A 20780-nucleotide genomic window follows, 5' to 3' on the forward strand; every position below is an offset into this window, starting at 1 on the left:
CTAGAGAAGCTGGGTTTCAGAGCTTTTCCAGATTCTTAGAAGCTGGCTGTCAAACAACTGCTTCTCAAAATCTAATCTCCACAGACAAACAGGCCCTTACCCTCAACCGGCGAGAGGTGCCTCTCCTCAAAACCTCCTCAACCTCGTCACCCATCTCGCTCCTCCATGCAGGAAGTCAGCAACACCAGTTGATGACACCAACACACAAGACATTTAATAATTTAATATTTTTTCCATTGTCCAATTTATTTTAATTAAAACTTATAGGATTGATATTCTATCTGTAAAAAAAAGAAAAACCTAAAACACGCTGTGACCAGGATGTAACCTCTCTTAATGTAACGAATTTGAATAAGTCATATCCCCTTTTAGATTATTTTTTTATGGAGGAAATACGTGAGACCATCTGAGTGAATGAAAGTGGGTTAAAATGTAAAACAATCAAAGCCCGTTTCAAGCAGTGTTAAATTATTAATAAATGTAAAAAAAAGAGAGACAAACAAAACGAACAGCCCGGGAGAGGATAAAAAAACAAAAAGAAAGAAAAAAAATACTAGTACTAGTAGTAGTAGTACTCTCGTAATAATAACACAATAGGAGGAGGAGCAGAGAGGAGAGAGCCACTGCACCGCGCGTCCGCCCGCGCTCCCTCCCTCTCCTCTCCTCGCACTCGCCGTCCCTCCCAATGGCCTCCGCTGCCGCCCACGCGGCCACCGCCACCGCCGCCGCCGTCCTCCTCGTCGTCTTCCTCGCCCCCCTCGCCGCCGCCTCCGACTCCGACCACAAGGTAAAAAACCAACCAGCTCCTCCTCCCACTTCATCGCCTCGCTGGGAACAACAGACGGGGGGGCGCGCGCTTCGGCGTCGGAACACTCGATCGCCACCCACCCGGCGGCGACGGGGTCTGTTCGGGCCGCCGTGGCGGGGACGTGTGCGCCGTGGTTCCGCTAGATCCGTGCTCGCCCTGGTGGGAGGGTCAGATCTGCGTGGCGCGGGCTCCGGCGGGGCGGGATCTCCGGGTAGCCAGTCCCTCCCTCGTGCTGGATCGGGGTCTCGTCGCGTGGTCTCTGCTAGAGATCTCGCCGCGCGAGTGTGGTGAGAAATGGAGGGGGTGCAATGCGAGAGTTCGTCTCTATCGGCATCCATGGTCCTTCTGAAAGTTTGACTCGTTTGATCTGTAACGTCTAGTGCAGTTAGTCTGACTGTAATGTTTGGTCTTGCGGTAATTAACTCAGGATTTAGGTGATATTTTGGCCTACTGTGTATTTTGGAGGAAGAATGTGTTTGTCTGGTGCTTTGGAACATTTACGATGTGTCGTGTTCTTCGCTTTGTGTAGTACCAATCGGAGGAGAAGGTTATGCTCTGGGTGAACAAGGTTGGCCCGTACAACAACCCACAGGAAACTTACAACTACTACAGCCTTCCGTTTTGCCATCCGTCCAATAACCCCGTGCATAAATGGGGAGGGCTTGGGGAGGTTCTCGGTGGAAATGAGCTGATTGACAGCCAGATCGACATAAAGTTTGGAAGTGAGCAATCACTTTTGTTGTGCATTGTTCTTTTTATGCTGCTTCAGTTTTGAACATTGAAACGGGAAGGTAAAATGCAGTGTTTAAGACTGATCATGGTTTGTCTCAGGGGATGTTGACAAGGGTACCATTTGTTCAATTGAACTTGATCCTGACAAGGCCAAACAGTTATCTGATGCGATTGAGAGTTCATATTGGTTTGAATTCTTCATTGGTAAGCTGTTCTGGTTTCCTTCTTGACTCCGCTGGTGTGTTTACTTGCCATTTTTCAGTACGCATAAACATTTTTACGCACTGTGACTTATTGATTTACTTATTATCCTTTTCTGCGCACTTCTGGGAAATTCTATGCCACTATCAAAGATGATTTGCCTCTATGGGGTATGTATCCTCTTTTATCATTACTATTTTCTCTCAAAGATCTTATATATAGTCTAATAACTTATAACTTAACAGGTTTTGTTGGAGAGGCAGACAGAAATAGCGATAACAAATATTTCCTTTTCACTCACAAGAACATCGTCATCAGATACAATGGCAATCAGGTTTGGGTTTCATGAACTTGCATTTATTCCTTCGCAGGACCTTCAAGAAACTGAGTATTACTACTGTTACATTCCTGTAGATTATTCATGTTAATCTTACTCAAGAAAGTCCAAAGCTTATTGATGCGGGTAAGGCATTGGATATGACATATTCTGTCAAGTGGGAACCAACCAATGTAACATTTGCTCACCGCTTTGATGTATACCTTGACTACCCTTTCTTTGAACACCAGGTAAGAACTCAGTTTCTGCAATTAAAGCCTGGTTCTGCACCTTGGTTCTTATGTATTTTGTTGCCAATTTTCCACATAAAAAATTATGCCTTGATTCTCAATTTCCCATGTATATCTTGCAGCATTTCCTCTGACCACAGATAATCCATTTTTATGGCAGATCCATTGGTTCTCAATCTTCAATTCTTTCATGATGGTTATCTTTCTCACTGGGCTAGTGTCAATGATTTTGATGCGCACTCTAAGAAATGACTATGCAAAGTATGCCCGCGACGATGATGATCTTGAAACTCTGGTGATTGACTATCTATATTCAAATAATGTACAAATTCTGCTATGCACTTCATACATCCTCTTGCTGACATTTTTATTCAATATCAGGAAAGAGATGTCAGTGAAGAATCTGGATGGAAGCTTGTCCATGGGGATGTTTTCCGGCCTCCTCGCAGTTTGGCTCTTCTTTCAGCCCTTGTTGGTATTGGCACACAGTTGTCTGCTCTTATTCTGCTAGTGATTTTGTTGGCAATCATCGGAATGCTGTATATTGGGTATGCACATCATTTATGATTTACCTCAAATCACTACAATTAACACCGATTTCTATAAAGGCAGCTTCTACTAAATGCCTTAGGCCCCTAAGTTTTCTCCATCCTGTCACTTGTTACTTTTGTCAAGCCAAACAGCATACACCACCTCCAGTTTAAAATACACAATTTGTTAACGTAGACAGGACTGCATTGGTTTTTGCAGTAAGGTTTTCCAGATTCTAGGTGTGCCTGAATGTGTGGTTATAACTACAATCACATTATGACATGTGAGGAATTGTCAAATCATAATTACCGCCTTCACATGAAACCCAGCCCCCTTTTCTAATTTTCGGCCTGTCAATGAACTGCTTAAAAGGTTCTTTGGAGTGCACATTTATCTTTATTTTTGATATTTTGCTTTTATTTCACAAGTAGCTGAACTACTTTATGAAGCATTTAAGTCTAATCGTACTTTCTGATTCTATGCAAAAGCGCATCTCTCACACCTTATATTCTTATTGTAGGCGAGGAGCTATTGTCACAACATTCATTGTTTGTTATGCCCTTACTTCATTCATCTCCGGATATGTCAGTGGTGCACTTTATTCACGGCATGGGGGTATGAACTCAGTTTACTTTACATCTTGAACAGGCACACACCTATTTTACTATAAGATGCTCACCTCATTTAAATCCTTGGTTTGCTGAGCAGGGAAAAACTGGATCAAGGCAATGATTATGACAGCATCACTATTTCCGTTTATGTGCTTTGGAATTGGCCTAGTGCTTAACACAATCGCTATATTCTATCGATCATTAGCTGCCATACCATTTGGTACTATGGTGGTTGTGTTCATCCTGTGGGCCTTCATATCTTTCCCTCTTGCTCTTTTGGGAACTGTTGTTGGTAGAAACTGGAGTGGTGCCCCAAATAATCCATGCAGAGTAAAGACTATTCCTCGCCCTATCCCTGAGAAGAAATGGTACCTCACGCCTTCTGTCATTGCCCTCATGGGAGGACTGCTTCCTTTTGGTAGCATCTTCATTGAGATGTACTTTGTCTTCACATCATTTTGGAACTACAAGGTAAAACAGGCAACACTAATTTTCCCATACAGGCTTCATTACTAAGGAGCCCTGAGAGTTGAGACTTATGCATCCTTCCTGATCATCTATTGACAGGTGTACTATGTATATGGGTTCATGTTGCTAGTCTTTTTGATCCTCATAATTGTCACCATCTGTGTAACAATCGTTGGTACATATTTCCTGCTGAATGCGGAGAACTACCACTGGCAGTGGACTTCATTCTTCTCTGCTGCTTCTACTGCCGTCTATGTTTACCTCTACTCCGTATATTATTACCATGTGAAGACCAAGATGTCAGGATTCTTTCAGACAAGTTTCTACTTCGGCTACACTCTTATGTTCTGCCTAGGTTTAGGAACACTCTGCGGTAAGCTCTTCTACACCGGTAGCATGCTTAAACCCAAGAATTTGATGGTTTCAACTGATACCGGTTCGAATTTTGGTCCAGGTGCTGTCGGGTATCTTGGATCGACACTGTTTGTGAGAAGGATCTACAGGAACATAAAGTGTGACTAAACATTGACCCCGGTTTAGACAGATGGGGCGAAAAACTTTGTATGTGTGGCTTGTTCCGTGAAGTGATCAGCCATGTTTTGGTGGCCAAGAAGCCAGGGCAGTTTATGGAGTACAAACGTTCTTCGGCGACATTGCTGGGATGCCATGGTTTTTGTTTTCTTGTCCCTTTTGTTCTCTTTGATCCCCCTCTCGGTGCCACAATTTTCATGTTCAACTAGCCATATATAGCTGCGATCATAGTTTAGATGTTAGTATATACCAGAGTTGTTATTCTTGAGCCTCATATCTGTGTTGCTTCACTTAAAGCTGTAAGATCCATGACATTTGTTGACGTTTAATGATGAAAACATCTCCGAAAGACATCATTTTCAGATTTTATGCTTGTGTTTTCCTGCACGCAGAGCTACAGAAAAAAGAAGCTTAGCAGATACACATCTATTATCATTGAAAAATAGCACAACATCTGAACATAAAATCTATTAGTACATACTAGACCATTGTGTAACAAAATTTCCTGATAAAAAGAGGGGAATATTTCATATGCTACTGTGATTTGCACAACTCAAGTATCTTGCAAAATATGGGATAAGTTGGAAAACCAGTGCCTGATTTCATACTAGTAGTAAAATAAACCTGGAGTTCATTATACTGATACCCCTTTTACCATGTGCCCAACTCCCGTGATAAATCTGGAATGCAAAAGATTCTACACCAAATTCGTACAGTAGTACTAGTAATCGTTTATTTTTCGTACAAAATCATGGTGAAATAAATCGAATTCAAGGACAAACGTCAGCTGAAGGATTCAAATTCGTTTGCGAGTCTCTTCGTTTTTACGTGGCGCGCCAAGGCTCAAACTTCTTTGCACCTCTGTTCTGAACGCAAGGTGTCCGCCATGGCGCCCGCGCTCCCCCGCCGCCTCCTCCCCTGGCTCCGGACCCCACCTTCCTCCTCCTCCGCCGCCGCCTTCTCGTCGGCGCCCTCCCGAGGCTGCCCGCTCCACGCCGCGCTCGCCCGCCGCGGCGCCCCGGCGGCCGCCTCCCTCGCCCTGTACGCCCGCATCCGCGAGGAGGCATCGCCGCCCACCCCGTTCACCTTCTCCCTCCTCCTCGCCGCCCTCGCGTCGTCTTCGTCGTCTTCCCCGTCCCCTTCTCCGTCCGCAGGCTGCGCGCGCCTCGCCGCCGCGTGCCTCGCCCACGCGCAGGCGTTCAAGTGCGGCGCGCTCGCGCACCCCGTCGTCACCAACTCCCTCCTCAAGCTCTACTGCTCGCTGGGCCTCCTCGACCGCGCGCGCAGGGTGCTCTACTCCGGTGGTGCCGCGCTGGACGTCGTCTCGTGGAACACGATGGTGTCCGGGTACGGCAAGGGCGGGGACCTGGGCGCTGCGCGGGAGGTGTTCGCCGGAATGCCCGAGCGGAACCTGGTTTCCTGGAGTGCCATGGTGGACGCGTGCGTGCGTGCCGGGGAGTTTGGGGAGGCTTTATGGGTGTTCGATCGGATGATGCGGGAGGAATTCAGGCCAGATGTGGTGGTGCTGGTGAGCGTGCTCAAGGCATGCGCGCATCTCGGCGCCGTTGAAAGGGGGCGTTGGGTTCATAGGTATCTGGAGACAGGGAGTTTTGGAGGTAGGCGTGGAAATCTCATGCTTGAGACAGCTCTTGTGGACATGTACTGCAAATGTGGGTGCATGGAGGATGCCTGGCAAGTTTTCGATGGAGTTCATCGTCGCGATGTGGTGTTGTGGAATGCGATGATCGGTGGGCTTGCGATGAATGGCTATGGTGAGCGTGCTCTCGAGTTATTCCGAAGGATGCTTCAGAAGGGTTTCATGCCAAATGAGTCGACGTTTATTGCTGTTTTATGTGCATGCACCCATACAGGGCGTGTGGATGAAGGGAAAAGGGTTTTCAAGTCCATGCAGGATTATGGCATTAAGCCACAAAGGGAGCACTATGGATGCTTAGCTGATCTCCTTGGCCGTGCAGGGAATGTAGAAGAAGCTGAAGCTCTGTTACTGGATATGCCAATGGAGCCACATGCTTCTCAATGGGGTGCACTCATGTCATCATGTCAAATGCACAATGACAACAATGTGGGTGAGCGTGTGGGTAAGCGGCTTATTGAGCTAGAGCCATATGATGGTGGCCGTTATGTTGTTCTATTCAACCTATATGCTGTCAATGGTCGATGGGAAGAAGCGAGGACCATTCGGCAGATGATGGAGGATAGGGGAGCCAAGAAAGAAACAGGTTTGAGCTTCATAGAGTGGAATGGTTTGGTCCATGAATTTATTTCCGGGGATACAAGACATCCTCTCACAAGGAAAATCTATGCACTATTGGAAGATATAGAGAGGAGATTGCAACTAATTGGCTATGTTAAGGATACAAGCCAGGTGATTATGGACATGGATGATGAGGAAGATAAGGGCATCGCCCTATGCTACCACAGCGAGAGGCTGGCATTAGCATTTGGTATCTTAAACATTCCCCAGGGCGTTCCTATTCGTATTGTCAAGAACCTTCGAGTGTGCCGTGATTGCCATGTGCATTCCAAGCTTGTGTCCAAGCTCTACGAGCGGGAGATCATTGTGCGTGACCGTCATCGTTTCCATGTGTTTCGTGATGGAGTATGCTCATGCAATGACTATTGGTGAAAAAGATTTTACATTATTGAGTATGATTGGAATCATGGACATCGTCAAAGGATGGCCAAAATACTGGCCAAGGTATTTATGGTCGATATATCAGTAACCAAGGTGAGTATGGAGGATACACTGAAACCATAATAGACTTCCTTTGCAGTTTGCACAGACTGTTCTTCAATACCACCTTTGCCACGATATAGTGCTTATTTTCTGTGAAATGATGAATACTGCAATTGATTTTATCTTTTAGTTTGCTTCAAATTGTTATTCCCTGTCTTATGAAGATTGTAAGCATATTAATCCTCTTTTAAAATGGTGGATGGAACTATGATGAACTTTCGTGCAGGTGGTGGTAACTAATGAACTCTCAGGTCTATCAATATTTATGTGTTTTGTTTTTAATTGCTAAACCATCTGAATTGATTTATTGTTAATTGTGAAATCCTCAAAACAAAATGGCTACTTTCCATTAGCACCATTACTGAATTTTACAAATTTGATGCAGTTCGTTATTGAGTCTCAACTGTTACTAGAATTCCTCTACTCACTCTATCTTGTTATTAGGTTTGCCAACGCCTCTTGGGTGGATCTGTTTGAAACTGTAAGAGAACAAGATCAGTAGATCACTGTACTTTCTGGAGTATCAGGATAATCAGTGTAGGCGGAGGCCGTTTCTTGCAGAGCTGATTAGTTTCTTTTCAAGCTTGTTTGCCTGAACTCCAAGGGATAGAAACGAGTGGATACGGTCGCCATCTTGGACGGATCACTGATTGCTTGCTGACGGTTGACATTTTCCATCGGTGATCACTATTCTCATCTTCTTAATCTGTCAATCAAGTTCAAATTCCCAAGCCACACCTCGTTTCTTCTTCAGGTAGGTGGATTGACTGGTTGTTGTTTTTTTTTTTTTTCAGACGATGGAACTCGCGCGCTTTCGGTGTCAGGGCAATGGCGGGAAGGCAGACGATGGAATCCAAGAGATGGAGGAGGAGCTTCCAGAACCCCTCGCTTCCACACTGAAGCTCTCCCCTTTGCTTTGCTTTCCTCACTCCATATGTGATTCCTTCCTTTTCCACCTCCACCCAAAAAATTCCCACCCACTCCACCTCTTCATCACACCTACTCTCTCTTTCTTTCTAATGGATTACTCGGGCGGCGGGCCGGCGCCGGCGCCGGCGACGGGGAGAGCGCGGGTGCGGGGGCGGTGGTGCTACTGCCGCTGCTTCCGGCGGTGGGGCCGCTGCTTCTGCTGCTGCTACTGCTGCAACTCCTTCCCCCCCACCCAGGACGACCTCCGTGGCCCCGCCACCGCCGCCACCTGAGCCCCACGCCCTACAGAGATTTCGCCCCCAACACTTCCTACCACCTACCGTACCAGGTGAGTCTACTCGCGGCACACGCTTCGTGATTTGTTTAGATAGCTAGCTATTCCGTGTGCTTGGTGTGGTCAGGGTGTGTGTCCATCTCTGTTCGATCGCTCCCCCAAACTAGGTTTAGCGTGTGGATATTCCGTAGCCCCCCTGATCGGGTGCTTGGATAATTGGGATGTAGCGTGCTGTCTCGTAACGTAAGGCTCATCGCGTGAGCCGTGATCATTGTGCTGGGTTTGTGCTGGGATCATGGGATTGATGAACAGTTTGGTTGTTCCGTGCACTCCGGATCTAGGTTTCAGTGCACTGCACGGGTGGGGACCGTCCAGAGGAGCTCCTCCGCGTTCCTGCGTGAGATGCTGAAATTGCTTGTGGCGAAACGCTGGATGGTGAATTGAGTTGTCTGGGGTTGTTCTTGTCGGGTTGGTAATTTTGTTGTCCTGTGATTTGAGTAGCGTCTTAGTGGTGCAGATTTTGTAGGCTGGTGAAACAGAATTAGCAAGCCTTGGGTTCATACCTGCGCTGTTTGGACGTTATTGCGATTAATTTAAAATTTTATATGCCTCATATTAGTTGATGCCAATGCATGCTTTTGATTTGGTTGCTGTCTAGGCACAAGACAACGTAGTACTTTGAACTAGTGCGTCTTGATTATGTGCCGGAGGCATACCATGTGTTCTGTTGAGTCTAAATTAGGTTCATCAAGAGAAAATGAGCAATTGATGCAGAATGTCAGGCACAATATTTTACCTGTTAGTATTTGTTAGCATTGGGTGCTGGTATTTGCCTCGTATTTACATCAGTACATGCTACACGATCATCTATTAGTTTAAGATTGTCACATTTTTAAGAGAATATTATGTCCGTTCTTGATTAGCTGGTATATACTATTAGTTATATTGGGATGTTGGATTTTGCTTTCGTGCATATGTATTCGTACAAACTCATCCACTTATATGTTCCATAAATTTGATTAATTATTGGTTTGACCTTACTATTCATGGCAGCAGACACGTTAATCATGTAATCAAATGGTCGCCATGAGGACTGCACCAACCTTTGTTGCTATATAAACTAGGCAAGACTACCTTTCTGTTCAGATGTGAGGGTATGCTAATATTCAGGAGTTATTTTGGACAATTACTGGACAAGAGATGTTCTTGGTAGCTGTTTAAAGTACTTGCTTGTAAGTTTAGTGAAAAGTCCATGGACATATTGCTTTACGGTAAATCTGTGAGGATGGATCAAGTGATCATTTCCATGGACAGCAGAGTGTTTCCTGTAATATATAACAACTATACATATATGAAAATTACTTGTACATAAAGTGAATTATATCTGCTGTTTCATTCTCAAGGTATTTACTATGAGCTTTCACATCCTGGTACAACCATAGTGAATTATATCTGCTGTTTCTGATCTGTCTTGTGATTACAAGTGTTTTACTTGTTCTGTTGCAGCTGAGAATGAACTTTCTTGATTCCACCATCATATATATCTGATGCGTGACATGCTCATACATAATAAGCATTCTGAGATCTGTACATATACAAGAGTACAAATGTAGCATGTGGTTGGTGCTGTGTGATGTGCAGTAACAGATACTTGCCATATAAATCGTTGATGCAATCTAATATGGTTTGTATTATTATGTCGGTGTCCATCTGAAACCCATGGGCTATGGCCCTCTCCTGGTGTTTGTTGTGCAGACATCTTTTCCTATTTGCACTTGGGACATTTCTGAACTGTCAGGTGCAGTTTCCCTGTTACATATTCGATGCATCCTCCGATGACTATTGAGAGGATTGTGTCAAATCTTTATAGTTGTTATTGTTTCCTACCAGGCACTAAATCTCCCTGTTTATGTGTTTGAGTCGGTTTGTCTTGCAGTGAGGGTTCATTTTCTGGCTAGTCTTTTCTGATGATCTCTAGTGCAGTTGAAACGTCAGTAGCAGATAGCAGATCTGCTAATCGCAACATCAGCAACAAACCAGCTTCAGCCTCTTCTTCCTCAACAGTGACCCTGAGGTGACATTTTACACTTTTGCATCACTTTGTTCAAACTGAAACCCTTGACATAGGTTTATCTGAAACTTTTTGCATTCCCCTCGGCCTCGCTGTTTACGGATTGATGCTACTATTTCTTTTTTTTTGCAGCTCCTACACATGGATACAAGATGTGTTGCATCCTGCCATGACCTCACACGAGCAAAGCACCAAATTAGCCAATATCATGGCACACGCAGGGCTGTCTGCCGGTTGCATGGATCAGGGCAAGAGAGAAACCAAGTGTGTGGGGGCATTGGATGCCTGCCTGCCTGCTTGCTTTGCTTGCTGCATCCCCCCTCACCTCACCTTCCCCTCTCTTGTTGACTGTGGTGTATGCACACCTTGTCTCGTGTAATTATGGTCTCTAAGCCCTGCCCGCAACTACTGGTCTTTACATCTCATTCTTGATCTCACACATACTCACATCTCATTCTTGCATCGCCATCTATCTTTACACTATTCTCTGACTGCATTCTCAGCACCCATCTATCTCAATATCTCATCATGTTTGTATTACAAAGTACTACTAACATTCTTGTATGTAACTGCAGTCATCAGTCTCCACAGCTTCTGTTTACAGTTCTGAACTTTTACAGTATCTCCATGGTGACTGTCACACCAGAGGAGCGTACAAGTAGTGGAGGTGGAGTACTCCCTTGGCTGCCTGAACTGATGAGATGAGCGGGGCCATGAAAGCTGGAAGCTAGCACTGGTGAGAGACCAACCAACCCTGCAACCATGCCCTCCTGCTTGCTCTGCAGCATCAAACTCTGCCCCTGCTTGCCTGAACAAAAGTGAGTTCTTTGCTCACCTTTGGGCACACACTCACACATGTGGTCAATAAGGCACAGAAAGTTCCTGCATTTCTTGTCTACTTCTGGTTACTGAGGAGTACCTCGCCTGCTCTCTGGGGTCAACTTGTTTTAGTGAAAGAGATAGAGAAGAGTGTGTGACTGTCAGTCAGTCAGGTTACGGGGCTTGTGATAGATGATGGATGGGGTGTTGTGGTCATGGCTGGCTGGCTGGGCTGTGGAGATCTTTCCATGGCAGCCTTGCCTGTGATCTTGGCTGCAGGGCAGGGTGGCTCAGTTCCTACCTGTACTGCTGTTGCTCCCAGCCCCAGAGTCAACAAGTGTGGATTGTCAGCCAAAAGGCTCAGCTGCTGCTCCTACACACACTTTCAGTTCTGATTCTGCCGTACTCTGCTCTCTGTGTGTGATAGGGGAGGGAAGAGGGGGGGGGGGGGGGTCCCTACCCTACTTTATCCCTCCATTTGTTCTATTCATCTCCTGTTCTAGTGTCCTAGAATCAAACTGTACCCAGACTTGGAGAGATCTCCCTCTACCTGCTCAAAAGCTGCTGCATCTTTTTCCTTGCAAATGCTTAAAGAAAGGAGTGGAAAATTGCACTTTGCTAGGATTGTACTACAGTGCTGGCTCATAACCTGTCTGGGAATTGACTTGTGCAAAGATTTTTTGGTGGTCCTGAAAAGGATTAGGAATGTGCAGTGACCAGTGAGAGGGTTGGTCAATCTCTGCAAAAGCAAAACAGACCTACATCTACATAGCTCCAGACGTTAGGATTTATGAACACTTCACAGTTACTATCTCCTCCTTTTCTTACATATATATACTAGTAGTAATAATAGTAGAATGCGTGCAATCAAATCTCAAAACTTTGAATGATTAACTAATGCAAAACCATGAGGGTTTGACATGAGAAAATGATATTGGTAGAGTTGTCATGAAAAACACTTCCATATAGTTTTATTTTTAATAGCTTGTGTAAATTAGAAAAAGTAGCGATGAAACATGTGCATTGAGGCTACGTTGTCCAAAACGAGAAGTAAAAAAAAAAAGAGAGAGAGAAGGGGGTAGTAATTGATCATTAATTAATATTTCATGGCTTGTCAACCCTTGGAAGTTAACCACTTAACCTTAATCATCCAGAAAATGGAGAAAATGGAGAGAGGTTATTAGGATAGCATCTTGTGTTGGACACTGTTTGCAACTGTTTTGAGTCCATTTCTGCTAATGCCATTTATGATCAGACATGTGCAAGACAAGAGTGTGCAACTAGTGTTAACAGCTCAAGAACCCAAGGAGCAGAAGCAAGCTGAAGAGTGAAGAGGAGGACAGCCAAGAAAGCAGCAGAGGCAAGCAAGCAAGCAGGTGGTGTGCCTGCCATGGCGGCCGCCGCGCTGCTAGCTAGCTGATGGTTAGTTGCCGCCGCCGCCGCTGCAGAGGTCGAGGAGCTTCTTCCTCCCTTCGGCGACCTCGTCGAACAGGTCGTCGATCAGGGCGATGACGTCCTCGCACCCGGACCTCAGCGCGTCGGCGCGCAGGGCGACCTCCGCCGCCGCCGCCGCGACGTCGCCGGCCCTGTCCACGGCGTCCCTGGCCTGCTCCACCGCCGCCCTGGCGCGCCGGAACTCGTGCATCATCGCGCCTCCCCCTGCGTCGACGACGGAGGGCGACACCGCCGCCGCCGCCGCCGCGGCGCGCTGCTGCGCGCGGGCGAGCGCCGACGCGAACGCGGCGCCGAAGTAGGCGCCGCAGTCGGTGGCTCCGCCGGCGCCGCCGGCGTCGGGCCAGTAGTGGAGCACGCCCCAGGAGAGGAGCGTGAGGAGGAAGGAGGTGAGCATCCTGGTCGCGCAGAGCACGCCGCGGAAGCCGTTGAACCCGGTGAACTTGGCGTCGGGCGGGACGGTCTCGGCGAGGCGGAGCGCCAGCGCCTCGGCGCGCGTCTCCACGAGCACCCTGTTCTCCTCCCTGATCGCCATGGCGTCCCTCCTGCACGCCGACATCGCCCTCGTTACCTGCACCCACAGATCGATCGTCACGACGACGGCGGCGGAGGCGGCGGCGGCGGCGTGTGAGTGACTGACCTCGAAGGAGAGGTGGGAGGAGCGGAGGGCGGAGGCGAGGCGGGAGGCGGAGTCGGAGTAGCCCTCGAGGGAGGCGGCGCCGAGGCGGAGGGCGCGGCAGGCGTCGCAGAGGCGGGAGGTCTCGTCCATGTACTCGTCGAGCCAGGCGGCGCCGCCGGGGAGGTGGAGCGAGCCGACGAGCCGGGCGAGCCCCGCGTGCGCCGCGCGGATCAGCGCCAGCGCCGCCCGCAGCGACGCCGCCGACACGAACTCCGCCGCCGACGACGACGCCGCCAGCGACCGCTCCAGCTCGTCCAGCCCCCTCGCCAGCGTCCCGTAGAACGCCGCCACCGTCGACGGCGACGGCTTCATGGCCAGAGATGATATCTCCGAGATCTCGAGAGAGGTTAGCTAGCTATAGCTATAGCTACAGCTTATGGTGGTAGCTAGCTAGCAATATGGAGGGAGAGCAATAATGGCGCGAGCGAACGAACGAACGAGTGCAACTGTGCAACCGTGCGGGATGGATATATGGAGTTGGGGTTGGATGGCGACCTTGTTCTTACTCCCAAGCCCAACAAGGCTCTACTAGCTAGTAGTAGGTATAGCTAGGCTAGCCTTCTTTGCAACTCTACTGCAAACAACAATGGCCTCTCTCTCTCTCTCTCTCTCTCTCTCTAGAGATCTCTCTCATGTGGCCATGGCTGCTGGTAGCTGGTGAGGAAGAGGCACTTGGATGGATGGATGGATGTATGGAAGGAAGAAGATGGGAGGGAGAGGGGGCTCCTTTGTGCTGTGTGTTATATAGGGCCAGGGCACTTCTCCAGGGGGGCTACATGCCTTTAGGCTTTAGCTATGTACTGCTCTTTCTGCCACACCTACTGCCAGTCAAAGCCTAGAGAATTTTCATTGATTTGGGGTGAATTTTTCAGGGACTGGCAAAAAAAAACTGTGGATATATATGGTAACCAGAAATTTGTTCAAATAAACTTTAAACAATAAGGACCATTTTGGTTTTGATTCCAAAATATATATATGTCCTACCAAATTGTTGGTACTTTGAATAGAATTTTAGCTAGTGTTCGGTTTGCTATCAAAATATGCCCAATAACACATATAAGTTGCTAAAAAAATGGCACTACTAAAATTTATCTATATTTTGGCATTGTCAACATTTTAACATGGCAGTAACTTAATTTCTTTTATCTTCTGTTGTCAAAGATGTCACGATGTATGGAAAAAAAACATGAAATTTTGAGAGATTTTAAGGGAAAGCTAGCATATTTACTCTTTTTCTTGATTTGATCCACTAGTAACTAGTACCAAATTAAAATACCTGAAACTCAAGAGAAATCGATTTGAAATTCCAAATCGTGCTACCACTGAGCAGACAACATGTCAATTACACCCAAAGTTGATAGTGCGAGCTATCATCAATAATAACAATCATCATCATCATCATCTCATGAGAGGTAGGGTGGACTTAATTCCCTACGAGATTGAGTGATTGATCGACCGGATATATATATTCATGGGTCACCTTTTTATTTCCCTTCCTTATAATTAGCTCGCTCGCTTTTCTGAAAGATACTTGTCAGTAGACTGTGTTTTTTTTTTGACACAGTGATGATGTGGAGTTGTGGATGCCCTAGCTAGAGAGAGACAGTTGATGGAGATCTACTGCATTTGGCACTAGTGTTCACTGGCCGGTCAGCTGATCCATGCAAGCAAGCTATCCCTTTTTCTTCTTTTCTTTTTTTTTCTTTTTGAAAAGGTTGTATGCAAGATACTTCGTCCGTTTCATATTATAAGACTTTCTAGCATTGCTCATATTCATACATATGTTAATGAATCTACACATTTACGTGTATCTAGATTCATTAACATCTATATGAATATGAGCAGTGTTAGAAAGTTTTATAACCTGAAACGGAGGTAGTACTTGTTAAGAGTATTTATTCTGGTATGGATATACCGAAGGGTGAGAAAGGAGACAACTTATATGTATGCACAAATCATTTGTATGCATGTTCTCATGTCATTCTACTCAATCTCCTTTTTTTTTGTTTTTTTTTTACCATCGTGTGTCATTCTACTCTTGACTGAAATTAGTTATCATCAAACAAAAACTCTAAACTATGAGCACACTTTTTTTTTTGACATGATGAGCACAATGTTTTAGGGGTATTGGATCCGAGTAGAGAAATCAATAGACAAATTAGGAAGGTAGGGAATTCCCTTTGTTTTGTGGGTTTTACCCATCACAAATACATTGGCACCGTGTTTAGTTCCAAAGTTTTTCTTCAAACTTTCAACTTTTCTATAACATCAAAACTTTTCTGCACACACAAACTTTCAACTTTTCCATCACATCGTTCCAATTTCAACTAAACTTCTAATTTTGGTAGGAACTAAACACAGCCTAGCTCTACTTATTCTTGTGATTGTGCATATTAATGCTCTACACCAATATCCAAAAAAGATATAGTTCCCAATTTTTCTTTTGGCAATTGGGCTTTTGTAAGGTTGTGGTCTATGTGGCCATGACAACCCCACCCTAGAAAGCGAGGATGCAACCAACTAAAGGATGGCGATGAGAGTCGGAGGATGAGTGGTGTGGTACGGATATCGGATGGAATCACTAGAGAGAAGTGAAAAGGACGGAGGGGAAACGAGCTAGCGATTGATGAGGAAAACCGACGAGCACCATAAGGGTTGAAGGTATCGAATTAGAGTGGAGAATACAAGAAATATATATACTTTGGAAGTTAGTTTTGTTTTTATTGGTGGGCTTGGGCAATGGTGGAGCATAATTGTCGACTATACACAATCACGATTTATGCCTTCTTGCTCTCTCTATCATAATATCCAATACAGAGGTAGTCATGATTCAATACATTTTCATGGCCAATAACATTTAACCAAAATACTCCATGTGCAAACCTTGTTCCCATAGTAACCTTTTTATCCCCTAGGATTCACCGTTAATGTTTGCAGTAGCTACCTTTTTTTTAGTTCTCTATAGAGATATACTTTGGTCCTCAAATTTGTGTTCTAATGCACTTATTAGGGTCTGATTTGTGATGCGATCAGATCCTCCACTTGTGTAGGGGTGACTAGCTAACTGCAGAAGATCCGATGTGAGCAAAGATTACAGGTGAGACTAATCCGAATCTGAAAATTTGACTGATGACTTGACCCGAATCTTTCCTCCAAAACGGTCATCACAGTGGGGTTTGGGCCCCCTCATTGCCATGAAAGTAAGAAAAAAAATCACCAAGGCTACTTAATTGCTACTAGTATTAGTTTCAAAAACTTAATAATTACTATTAGCTACTAATTAGTACTATAAACTAGTACCTTTCTCTACAAAAGTAAATCCTTCCATTCCTGAATATTAGTAGAGTAAGGTGATCGTATTTAGTTGGATATAATGTTCTTTATTTAGACGTCGCCGAACTAGTACTATACATTCGATTCCTCTCCTTTTTCCCCTTGGGATGGGGCATGGACATCTGCATAAAGTTGTTATTATATCTTTATTATGCTGTGCTAATTATTACCTCATATGTGACAATGCAAGATATGGCAAGAAGAAATAATATTTTTTTTCTTCTCCTTTTATCATGAGCTTTCCATCTTGGGTGGACACTTGGTGCCACTAGGAGTAGGAAGCTGTAATTGAGAGATCTCCTTGCCCTTGTGAATATATGTGGTACTAGTATTGCTACATTGAAGCTAGGTGAGCTTGCTTTTGTTTTGGGGGAAACTGGACCAAGATTTCTTAATCTTGTGAAGTGATGGTGATGGTGGTAGTAGTGGTGGTAGGCTAGAAAGGCCATTGATTGACTCATGTGCTTACAGGACCCCATTTCATAAGCAATATATGCAAATGATTACAATGTATCTATGCCCTCCTACTATTTTATATAGCACAGTTTTGTTTCACCGTGAAATATCGAATCAAATCAAACTTTGAGCATTAATTTCTCTTACAATAACATTTTATCTACCCAATATCGTATAATTGTACAACTTTTGTACCACTAAAACATAGTATATTTTTAAGATCACAATAATGTTCTCTGCCACTTGGCATACAATAAAAAGTGTTCTAATAATAAAAGTCTACTAAACATATGCTACCTCTGTATTTTCAATATATATGACACTATTATCTTTATTTGATCAAATTAAACTTTCAAACCTTTGACCATCGATAGCTCTCCTCAAAATATTTAGTTTGAAAACATATAAATCATATAGATTGGTTTTTCTTTATAAGTTCTTTTGTGATATTATAATTCCATTAGATATTATCCTTATATTCTAATAGTAAAATAATGCACATCAGAGACCGAATAAAGTCAATAGTGCTACACATTTAAATGTGACGGCAGTATGTTGGGCTAATATGTGATCGAAGTCGAGTGAGTACTGTACACGGTACCAGGGGCGGAGGCAAAGTATATTAGCGGTCAAGACAACTTTTTATTAAGCAAACTCAATATAAACTTAGGCACCCGCCCGCATCAGCTTAAACTCAATCCAAAGTAGAGTAAATTAAGCAAATGACACCCCTCCCCGTTTCGTTCTAGCTCCACCCCTGCACGGTGCGCAGCTCCATTCCACTCACTTGCATCCATGGCTTCACTTCACAATCCATTCTTGCCCATGCATTGCATATGCCACCATCATCGATGGCAATAATATGCTGAACCCGTCGTGCCATCGACGGTGGGTTTCCTAGCTCCCAGCCTCCCTCCTGTTACCGAGAAGAGGGCTAATCATCTCCTCCTTGTTCCAAGGCTCTCTGCATTGGAATGAATGATTCACCATGTGACTGACCTTGCTGCTGCCCTCTTCCTTTCCTCGAGCCATCTGTAGATATCAGAGAAATTCATCATGCTGCAGATGACCTCGAATCGAATCCATCGAGTAGCTTAGCTTGTAGCTAGGGTTCCTTTGGTTAATTTGCTCCAATGGCATTGCTTTGGTTGCTCAGAAAAGAAAAGAAAAACTCTAATTTCATGGGGTTTGGTTAATTCCTAGGGGAGGGGGGGGGGGGGGGGGGAATGGGGATGATGATGCATCATCCTGCATATATGTTTGCATCAAATCCATATCTCGAACCCCCACTATATGTCTATGTTGGTAATGCAGAGATCTTCTTTTCAGATTCTCTCACTTGGCCCAAGCTTTAATTCTCCCTTTTGTTTTTTCCTCGGCTGCATCTTGCTGGAATTAATCCTCCTCCTTTTTATATATATAGCGCCTTTTGCTTTGGGATTCGATTTTTCTTTTAATTTCAGAGTGTAATTAAAAGAATTGTAAAAAGTTTCCACTGAAAACATTATGTAACAAGATTCGTGAAACTATATTACCATAATTTCTAGGATTACGCGCTGCATGCCAAACTACTTGTGGTTTTGTGCAACATAGAGCATAATACCCGGGATTTTATGATATTCACTCCAAAAAAGATTGTAAAAATTCGCCACTGAAAACATGAGGTAAGCTTTTTTTTTCTTTTTCTTTGTAGGAAATAGAGCATGTTGTTAGTGAGAAATTCAGAGGAATTGATTTATTTGCTTTTGTACTTACTACTACTTATTTTATGATGTTTTTTTGTTTGTGCTGCACTAGTTCAGTGAAAATTTGTAGCCATGCTAATTGCAGAATTTATATATATTTATGGGTTGGTGTTCGTGGGTTGTTGGAGAATGTGATGCTCTTGGACTCGGAGGAAGGTATGTTGGTCCTGCTTCTCCATGCAGATCTCGTTGGCTAATTAAAAAGCCTTGCCTTCAGCTCACTTTCAGAACACTTTTCAGCTGGCTCAAGACTCGATTATCTTCTGTCTATGTTCTTCCAAGTGGAAATTAAAGAAAGAAAATATCTTTTGTATCAGAGGTTTTCTATGGTCGTTGAAGTTGCATATGTATTTTTAGCGTTAATTAGGAGGTATATGTACCTATCAAAACCTCTCGAAAGACCATTAAAAAAAAAACCTGTACCAGCAAGGAAAACTTTAACACTGAGAGTATTTTATTTCTGTGCTCTAGTTCTAGGTTTGCTTTTTCTCTGCTCTTCTCATGACTCTTGATTTGATTTCAAGTTACGCCATGTGACCACTTCTCATTTTATATGCCATCTTAATCAAAGTATCCTATTGTAAGGTGTTGGCTTGTCTTAACTATAGAAAAAAGAAGGGGGTTAAAGTCCCCATTCTTAGTTTCTCACCAATATGATTATGAATCTTGATCTCTTAATCTATACCTTAAACCTCAAGTCATGCACCCCGGACCACTTCCCTCTATTAAGTTCCAAATCCTATGGATAATAGATAATCAGTTATCTCAATGCTGTAATAATAGCAAATTAGCCATATGGTTGACGGCAATGAAAAGGTTTATAGGATAGGGTTGTCAACTATTCTTCTTTTTTCCTTTTCTTCATTCAGTGTTCATTTCCAATTGCATCAATTATTTGTCAACATTTAAGAGCAGACAATATGGCATGCCTTGCTTGGATTGTTTGTCTGGAAAGGCTCAAACAAGACCTACATATTCTGAGCTTTAACAAAATGGGGCCCAAACAATTCTATGTGGAGTTCCTGATGCAGATAGGTCATATTCCCTTTTACTTGGCATAAAAACATATTTTCTTTACGACTTCTGAAGCCACTGCCTTGGCCATTTTGGTTTTCAGTTTTCAGCCGAAATTGGTAGCTGGTCATCTTCATCAAACCTCATCTCATCTTCTTTTCGAGGAAAAAACAGTGATAGATAAATATAATGTTGATGATACATTTATGGCTCTTATTTTCTAGCTAATTGTAGATGAAAAGGGGGAATTCCAAATTTTACAGGATTTTCATTGGCATCAATTCTGATGGAGGCCTTAGCCTTTTATTAGCTTCCACATAAACACAGATGGTAATTTACTCCTTTTTGCAGATCCTGAAAATTGGTTTCTTTGGAAAAAAGAACATTGGTAACATTGTGCACACTGCAAAATATGGTATAATCACTTACGCGGAAAAATATGTATGACATTAGAGTATGTATCCAATTTCTTCCATGGGAATATGATATCTAAGATGAACCTTGCTCAGCAATACTGAGCAGGATTCTAGTCGTACTGCCGAAGCATCTCTCCCTGTTGAGTCCTACTTTTTTCTTGCATCAGATTACTCAAGAAAGATGAGGCGAGTGGCGATACGCGTGTGAGTGATTCCCATTGCAAATCTTCATAGATGAACTCGCATGAATAATATATCCCCCTGATCGGCACAGTTCATCGTGGCCCCGCTTGTCGGTGACTGTTCACGGGCATTTTCGTTTCGCAGAGAGAATTTTTCTAGCTTCTAATCCACAGAGTTGAAGAGGACTACCATGATGGTTAT

General features: G+C 44.3%; 3 protein-coding genes across 7 annotated transcripts; 2 read left to right on the forward strand and 1 right to left on the reverse strand.

The window, feature by feature from the left end:
• Positions 1-587: 587 nt before the first annotated feature.
• Positions 588-4816, forward strand: LOC127762137 (transmembrane 9 superfamily member 1-like). The gene is made up of 12 exons (XM_052286514.1): positions 588-787; positions 1338-1530; positions 1640-1744; positions 1894-1911; positions 1987-2075; positions 2156-2308; positions 2469-2603; positions 2690-2856; positions 3360-3454; positions 3548-3921; positions 4018-4291; positions 4373-4816. Exons 1-12 carry the CDS (start codon positions 686-688, stop codon positions 4438-4440), a joined length of 1773 nt encoding a protein of 590 aa, XP_052142474.1. The 5' UTR covers positions 588-685; the 3' UTR covers positions 4441-4816.
• Positions 4817-5297: 481 nt separating this feature from the next.
• On the forward strand, positions 5298-15356 carry LOC127762138 (putative pentatricopeptide repeat-containing protein At5g40405). 5 transcript variants are annotated; one of them, XM_052286520.1, is made up of 7 exons: positions 5298-7198; positions 7652-7887; positions 8002-8465; positions 9468-10209; positions 10348-10485; positions 10615-11218; positions 14997-15356. In XM_052286520.1, exon 1 carries the CDS (start codon positions 5336-5338, stop codon positions 7094-7096), a length of 1761 nt encoding a protein of 586 aa, XP_052142480.1. In that variant the 5' UTR covers positions 5298-5335; the 3' UTR covers positions 7097-7198; positions 7652-7887; positions 8002-8465; positions 9468-10209; positions 10348-10485; positions 10615-11218; positions 14997-15356. The 5 variants fall into 5 exon arrangements, with proteins under 5 accessions (XP_052142480.1, XP_052142478.1, XP_052142479.1 ...); XM_052286518.1 differs by lacking the exon at positions 14997-15356 and adding an exon at positions 12557-12654 and having other exon boundaries at positions 10615-11300; XM_052286519.1 differs by lacking the exon at positions 14997-15356 and adding an exon at positions 12557-12640.
• Positions 12721-14275, reverse strand: LOC127762139 (uncharacterized). The gene is made up of 2 exons (XM_052286521.1): positions 13394-14275; positions 12721-13324 (listed from the first exon to the last, which is right to left on the reverse strand). The coding sequence occupies exons 1-2, from the start codon at positions 13742-13744 to the stop codon at positions 12725-12727; spliced, it is 951 nt and encodes a 316-aa protein (XP_052142481.1). The 5' UTR covers positions 13745-14275; the 3' UTR covers positions 12721-12724.
• Positions 15357-20780: the final 5424 nt, after the last annotated feature.

The sequence above is a fragment of the Oryza glaberrima genome, chromosome 2 (assembly GCF_000147395.1).
Source record: "Oryza glaberrima chromosome 2, OglaRS2, whole genome shotgun sequence".
Classification (NCBI taxonomy): domain Eukaryota; kingdom Viridiplantae; phylum Streptophyta; class Magnoliopsida; order Poales; family Poaceae; genus Oryza; species Oryza glaberrima.

What these genes read in the sequence shown, in the direction of transcription:
- LOC127762139 (XM_052286521.1), bottom strand. Translation starts at nt 13,744, where the DNA reads ATGAAGCCGTCGCCGTCGACGGTGGCGGCGTTCTACGGGACGCTGGCG. An exon ending in CCTCCCACCTCTCCTTCGAG is followed by an intron (nt 13,325 to 13,393) that starts GTCAGTCACTCA and finishes CTGTGGGTGCAG; the next exon opens with GTAACGAGGGCGATGTCGGC.
- LOC127762137 (XM_052286514.1), top strand. Translation starts at nt 686, where the DNA reads ATGGCCTCCGCTGCCGCCCACGCGGCCACCGCCACCGCCGCCGCCGTC. An exon ending in GATCGACATAAAGTTTGGAA is followed by an intron (nt 1,531 to 1,639) that starts GTGAGCAATCAC and finishes GGTTTGTCTCAG; the next exon opens with GGGATGTTGACAAGGGTACC. An exon ending in ATGATGATCTTGAAACTCTG is followed by an intron (nt 2,604 to 2,689) that starts GTGATTGACTAT and finishes ATTCAATATCAG; the next exon opens with GAAAGAGATGTCAGTGAAGA.
- LOC127762138 (XM_052286520.1), top strand. Translation starts at nt 5,336, where the DNA reads ATGGCGCCCGCGCTCCCCCGCCGCCTCCTCCCCTGGCTCCGGACCCCA.